At 53.6% G+C, this 7,123-nt stretch overlaps 1 protein-coding gene across 1 annotated transcript in view; it reads left to right on the forward strand.

Annotated features, from left to right (window-relative positions):
- The window catches only part of LOC102369347 (long-chain-fatty-acid--CoA ligase ACSBG2-like), a 45,851-nt gene that overhangs the window by 25,764 nt on the left and 12,964 nt on the right, over positions 1–7,123 (forward strand). The window contains exons 11-14 of the mRNA XM_025193481.1: positions 3,894–4,075; positions 5,254–5,487; positions 5,779–5,996; positions 6,238–6,377. Coding sequence (XP_025049266.1) covers positions 3,894–4,075; positions 5,254–5,487; positions 5,779–5,996; positions 6,238–6,377 — 774 coding nt within the window. The remainder of the gene's footprint in view (positions 1–3,893; positions 4,076–5,253; positions 5,488–5,778; positions 5,997–6,237; positions 6,378–7,123) is intronic.

Here is a 7,123-nt window from a genome sequence, read left to right on the forward strand (position 1 = left end):
AGTTCCTAAGTTGGGTGTTGTGATGTGTATGTATGTATATGCTTGGTATACTTGGGATACCTGGGGAAAGGTTAAGGTAAGAAAGTAAAAGTGTAAGAATTTAAAGTTACCAGGACTGGGATTAGACTTCAGGGGCCTGGGCTGAAGAACTGAGGTTTGGGAGTAATTTAGGTTAATTGATCGTAATTGATTAAAAGACAACACCCAAAGCTTGCAGATCAGGGAAGCATGCTGGCACAGAGACTGGGTCTGGAGCCAGAACTATGGGGGAAGCTGAAAAGGTAGATGGGGAGAGGGTAAAAAGGGACTAAGGGAAAGTGTGGGTGTTAAAGAGGGGCTCTGGGTGTGGGGGAGCCAGAGGATGGCTCCAGGGCAGCTAGAGGAGTCTGGGAAGCTGCAGGAGCAGGGAAGCCTGAAAACAGAGAGACGGACAGCAGAAAATTACATAGATTTCATAGACATCAGGGCTGGAAGGGACCTCGGAAGATCATCGAGTCCAGCCCCCCGCCCAAAGGGCAGGAAGTCAGCTGGGGTCATAGGATCCCAGCAAGATAAGCATCCAGTTTCATCTTGAAGGTGTTCAATGAAGGCGCTGGAACCACCTCTGGTGGCAGGCTGTTCCAGACCTTGGGGGCTCGGACAGTAAAGAAGTTCTTCCTTATGTCCAGCCTGAAACGATCTTGAAGTAGTTTGTGACCATTCGACCTCGTCATCCCTTGGGGCGCTCTGGTGAACAAACGTTCCCCCAGATACTGGTGGTCACCCCTGATAAACTTGTAGGTGGCCATCAGATCACCCCTAAGCCTGCGCTTTTTCAGGCTAAAGAGCCCCACGGCTCTCAGCCTGTCATCGTAGGGTCTGCTTCCCTGACCTCTGATCATGCGCGTGGCTCTTCTCTGGACTCTCTCAAGCTTCTCCACATCCTTTTTGAATTGAAGTTTGGAGAAGTTTGGAGCCCAAAACTGGACACAGTACTCCAGCTGCGGCCTCACTAAGGCCGAGTACAGGGGGAGAATGACGTCCCGGGACGTCATTCTTGAAGGGTGATGCAGCACTCAGTCTGAAGAGCCCCCAGTAGGAATTTAAGCTTGCTCAATCTGCAGTATAGCCCTCCAGTCTATGCCTTTCCTGTTGTTCTGAGAATACAAAAAGCACAATCCAGTCTACAATGTGCACTTCCTATAGTGGTACCTGGCAGCAGCACTATAATGTAGCATTGTTTTTTTGAGGTTGGTAAGTGAACAAAAACATGGTATTGGCCATCCAAATATTTTGTGTACTCACTACGTGGTATCACTTTAAAGGTTCAAGTATTCATGCACCAATAGAAAAAATAGAGATTTGCATCACATGCACTATAAAGAAGTTACATAGGAGCCCTGAGGATGCCACCAGGAGCCACATCTCAAAAAGTCCTTATGTACAGGTAAGACCCTAGTACCTAAGTAAATAAATTTAAATATGGATCAGCAAACAGATCTCTCAGTTTTCCTTATTTGCTAGTATAACTTTCAAATGTGATGGAATGATATGATAGTAACCCCACATTCTGCTGATGTTAATATTTTTCTTCAACAGCATGTGGCAAATAATGGCATCTGTTTAAAGATGTACTCCTTGAGAATGCCATGTTATGCTTTTGAAACCTGTTTCCAATAAGACGCAGCATAAACCTAACCATGACCCACTGACTCCCTGTTTACACCAGCAATTTATTGGGAATGTCCGTTTCAACTTACACAGTTATGACAAGAACATGAAGATAAAGGGCATGCAGACGTATCATGCATCTTATTACCACTTGCCTTGGAATGCTAGTGCAAGCTATGCTGACCTTTCCAGAGTTTCAAATGAAGCTAGCCTGTCACATGTGGACTGAGGAATATGGGTTAAAAAAAGTCTTAACACTGACTTTATTGTAAAGCATGTATTGTAAATGTAGGACTGCATTTTCAGTTGTTTTGTCTAACTGAATTGAAATGCTGTAAAAGTGGATTCATGATCCATACTGTCATATATTTAATGCACAGTAGTTCTAAAGAGAAATTGAACAAAACATTGGAGAACAGCAACTACAAGCTGTTTTTTCTGTAAGAATTTGAAATGTGGTAACATCCTAGAAATATTACTACTTCTTAAGTCAAACAAGATTTCTTCTTTTTGGAATCTCTCTCCCAGCTTGTGATGTGGTTGTCTTTTTGTTATTGTTAATGAGTATTTTCATTTATCATGTATACGGATTCTGTCTGATGTATCTGTACTTGTCATTACTGGGATGTCAAAGACTGCTGTATCCCTATGAGTTATATTGTCCAGAGGTGGTTGCTGGCAGGGCCTCTGGGGTGGATAGGTGATGCGAAGCTGGTCTGGTCTGCATGTAAATGGCATTCCCACTGGGTCTGTCTTCACTGCCCCTTTTTATTGGGGCAGACTGTACGTGACCCTAGTGACAGGAGGCATGCCCAGGCAAGGGTCAGCCCCTGATGTACTGAGCATGTGTGCTACATGCAGGCATGTGCAGTTTTGCGTGTCTGTAATGGTGGGGTACAATGGTAGAGTTGCTGGTTCTGCAGGGTCTTTTGTTTTTCAAATGCTGGGTTCTTGTCTCTGTTCCTGGGTGAGGTCCGCGGTTCCTGGATGAATCAATGCGAGGTGATGGCTGGCCTGGTCGTTACAGGCCATTCAGTAGAGGCCTGCTCACATTGTATTTCAGTCATTCTCAATCATTCTCATTCATCAGGGAACCAATTTACATGGGAGGGGTACAATGAATCATATTATTGCAACATGGGATGCCCAGGCAGAGGACAGAAGATGGAGGCTTGACATATAAAATGGAAACTTGACATGACTTTGGTTCACTTAAAAACAGGCCTAAACCATATAATATCCATATGAAACAATAAAAATCAATACGCAAATGATAATAATACAATATACAAGAGTAAAAATTAATACAAACCTAATAATTATGCAATATAAAACAGTGGCTATCCAAAACCAAAAACTTGCTAGCAAAATAAAAATGTTCAAAGCTTATCCTAAGTTTGAGCTCACTTATACTTATCTATAGGGAACAGAGAGGGAGAGAAAAGTCAGAAACGGTTGGGGAAGGGGAGGGAATGCATTTAAAAAAAAAAAAAAAAAAAAGAAAAACTGGGGGTTTTGCTACAATGCTCATCGAACCAGTCCTGATGTTTCTTTGTGGAGAAACCTAGAGATGCTTCACACACTTCCCCCACACACACACACACTCTTCCCACATGCACACACACACTTCCTGCACATTCGCACACATTTCACGTACACAAATTCCACAAGCAGCACTAGGGACTGCATCTTCCTCACCAAGGCATGCCCCACTCCCCCTCCCGACGGCTGCTGTGTCTGCTGCCTCTGCTGATCACAGGCGGAGAAAGGCTCTGACCAGCCCAGGGTCCATCCTGTGCCCCCATAATGTCCCCAGCTGGGGGGTTGGTGCTGCCCTCGTAGTGTGCTGGGGCGATGCTGGAGGGGCCCAGTCTGCCTGTGGCATGTCCCATGGCTCAGCACCTGCCTAGCAGCAGTCTCTGGAGTCAGCTTCCCTGCCCACCATGTCACCCCCACTTCTCTTAACCTGTCTGTACTGCACCCTACCTGTCCCCGTAAGGCCCACCTGCTGGACATCTCACACTAGCCCTGTCTGGACTTGCCCAGGGGTCAGTGCAGAGCTGCAGCCCCAGACAGGGCAGAGAGTGCAGAAGGGTCCGGCCCTTGCAGAGCACAGCTCCTCTCTGGCACCAGGATGGGGGTCTGCAGGGGAGGGGCACTGGCTTTGCCTGTGGGTGTGTGGGCTGCCAGGGCCCCCCAGCTGGGACCCCTTTCCTTTGACCCTGCTTGTTGTGCATGCCCAGGGCTCCCTGCTCCTCACGCTGAAGGAGGTGCACCCTACGTTCCTGTTCGCTGTGCCCCGTGTGTGGGAGAAGATGGAGGAGAAGCTCAAAGCCACCTTCAGCCAGTCGTCCCTGGTCAAGAGGAAGCTGGTGGAGTGGGCGCGGGGCATCGGGCTGCAGGCCAGCTACAGCCGCCTGGACGGGTGAGTAGGGGCAGGCAGGGGTACGGGGCGGGTAGATCCATCGGGGTGAGTGGGGAGGGCAGCACAGGAGGGTACAGGGCAGACAGGACATGCGTGTTGGGTCATAGGAGCCTGGTGGCACACAGCAGCCGTGTGAACATCTGATACAGGCTGTCACAGGTGTGGCCGAGCTCCCCCACGGCCACTCACCCGCTGCCGTGAGGGACCCAGTCAGCGAATGGTGCAGGTGCTCTGAGCCAGACCAGCTCCTTACTGGGATGCCAGGCACATGCTGAGGGTACAGGCCTGCCCTGCTCCCCCAACTCCTCCAAGAGCGTGGGCCTGCCTATCCCTCGGGGGTGGCACTGACCCAAAGCACCGCCATCCCCCTGGCTTAAAACTTCCTCCCCCAGGCCTCAGCTGGGCCTGGGCATGGTTCCTCCCCTGACTCTGGGAGCAGCTCCACTCAGCTTGAGCTGGTGGGGACTATTTGGTGTCCTCAAGTTCTGCGATGATCGCAGATGTCTTTGGGCCACCGTCAGGTGGATGGCCGGTGTTTCAGAAGTCCTCTAGGTCCGGCACTGGTCCAATGACTGGGGCTTTCCCAGCTTCCTGTCTGGGAGAGCCCATCCCGGCCCCAGCCCCAGCCCCAGCACAGGACTGCTTGTTCCCAGGGCTCCGAGCTGAGCCCCAACAGAGCAGCTGGGCCAAACCCATTTGCAGAGGTCCATGAGGCCTCCCACTGCAGAGCCATCCCTTAGGACCGTGCCTCTAGTCTGGGGGCTGCCAGCAGAGCTGGGAACATGGAGCTGAGGTCAGTGGCTGGGGGGGAGTGCCCCTGTGACAGCTGCAGGTGACTGCCTTGTGCTGCCCAGGGTCCCCAGTCCTGCCGGGCAGCTCAGACCACAGCAGCAGCATGGAAAGAGGTGGGCCTGGGGGCCGTTGTCCCCATGGACAGCTCCCAGCTCAGGACAGCTCTCGGCTCCTGGGCTGGCTGGAGCCACAGCCTGGCCCAGCCCAGCAGGGTTCCTTGCTTTGTGAGAGGCTGGATACCAGGTGCTGGGGGCACCTTGGGCAGGCAACATCCAGGGCAGATGATGCCAGCCTAGTGGCCCAGGACACCCCGGAAGTTTAGCAAAGTACCCACAACCCAGCCCTGTGGTCTGTTGCATCCTCAGCCCTGTTCTTCCTCCCCACAGGGATGGCTCTGTGCCCTGGGGCTTTGCCCTGGCCGAGCGCCTGGTGTTCAGGAAGGTGCGTGAGGAGCTGGGGCTGCAGCGCTGCACCCTGCTGATGACCGGGGCAGCGCCCATCTCCAAGGACACGCTGGAGTTCTTCATGAGCCTCCACCTGCCACTCCTTGATATGTTTGGCTTGAGCGAGACCAATGGGCCCTACAGCACCTGCACACCCCAGTCTTGTCGCATCCTCAGGTGGGACAAGGCCACAAGCTACAGGGGGAGGACTAGGGGCAGACACTGGGCAGAGGTGCAAGCCTGGGTGTGTAGGTCCTTGTGGGAAGCTAGTCACCTGAAAAGGGTGTGGGGATAGCAGGGGCTGGGGCATGGGGGTGGGGACCTGCTCCAGATGGGGGCACAGGTGACGGTGGTTCAGGACGGAGCACCTCAGGGGCTGCACAGTCACTCCCAGGTGGTGCATGTCCCTGGGAGCCCTGCCCCCTACAAAGCCTCCACTGCCACTGAGGGTGGAAGCATTGTCTCCAGCTGCGGGAAGGAGCTGCCAGGATGCAGGTCCCAAATCAAGGAGCCAGATGCAGAGGGCACCGGTGAACTGTGCTGCTGGGGCCGCCATGTCTTCATGGGCTACCTGGGCATGGAGGCCTTGACACGGGAGGCGCTGGATGAGGAGGGCTGGCTGCACACGGGGGACCTTGTGCGCCGTGACCCCGACGGCTTCCTCTACATCATGGGCAGGATCAAGGGTAAGAGCTGAAGCATGCTGGGGTGGTGGGGGGTGTGATGGGGTGGTGCAGGCCTGGGGGGCTGGAGGCTCCAGTGCAGATGGGATGGGAGGAGAAGCATTGCCCTGTTGTGTCCTGTCGCTGTTGTGTCCTGTCGCTGCCCCCTGCCACCCCCACCCTCACTGCTTTTTTCTTGGGGCTTTCCCTGCCATGGGCTTGCCCTTCCCACCCCTCCCGCCCTGTGACGCTGCGCTGGTTGCAGAGCTGGTCATCACAGTGGGTGGGAAGAACATCGCCCCGGTGCCCATCGAGGACGCAGTGAAGAGGGAGGTGCCGATCGTCAGCAACGCGATGCTGGTCGGCGACGGCAGGAAGTTCCTGTCCATGCTGCTCACTCTGAAGGTGGGGACATGTCTGCCCCCACTGTCCTGGTGGGATGGGTCCCACAGGCTGGGCCAAGGGCATTGTGTGGTGTGGACTCACTGGGCTGCCCATGGGGGTGTCAGGGGTGTAGCTGCTGCAGTGAAGGGCACCTCCTGGCCCCAGCCCACCGAGTGCAGCTGTAGCCCCTGGTCCTGGGTCGAGGCTAACATAATGTCCTGCACTGTTGTGTCTCTCCTGCACATGGGTAGTTATCACCCTGCCACAGTTGATGTCTCCTTCCTTCACCCTCGCCCAGTGTCTGGCCTGGGAGAGCCATGGCTGCCATGGAAGGATCTGTGCCCATGTTCCCACTCTCCCCACACCAGCTGCCCACCTGCCCCTTCATAGAATCATAGAAGTCGGGTGGGAAGAGACCTTGTAGTTCTCAAGTCCGACCCCCTGCCTGGGCAGGAGGAAAACTGGGCTCAGTTGACCCCAGTCAGGTAGGCATCAAGCCACTTTTAAAGACCCCCAGGGTAGGAGCCAGCACCACTTCCCTTGGAAGTTGGTTCCAGGTCCTAGCCGCCCTGACAGTGAAGTAGTTCTTACGGATGTCTAATCTGAACCTACTCTCCGACAACTTGTGGCCGCTATTCCTTGTTATCCCGGGGGGCGCTGGAGGAAACAAGGTCTCCCCCAAACCCTTCTGGTCCCCCCTAGTGAGTTTATAGATGGTCACCAGGTCCCCCCTCAGCCTTCTCTTGTGAAGGCTGAACAGGTTCAGG

This window comes from Alligator sinensis, unplaced genomic scaffold (assembly GCF_000455745.1).
Source record: "Alligator sinensis unplaced genomic scaffold, ASM45574v1 scaffold206_1, whole genome shotgun sequence".
In the NCBI taxonomy this organism is placed as follows: Eukaryota; Metazoa; Chordata; order Crocodylia; family Alligatoridae; genus Alligator; species Alligator sinensis.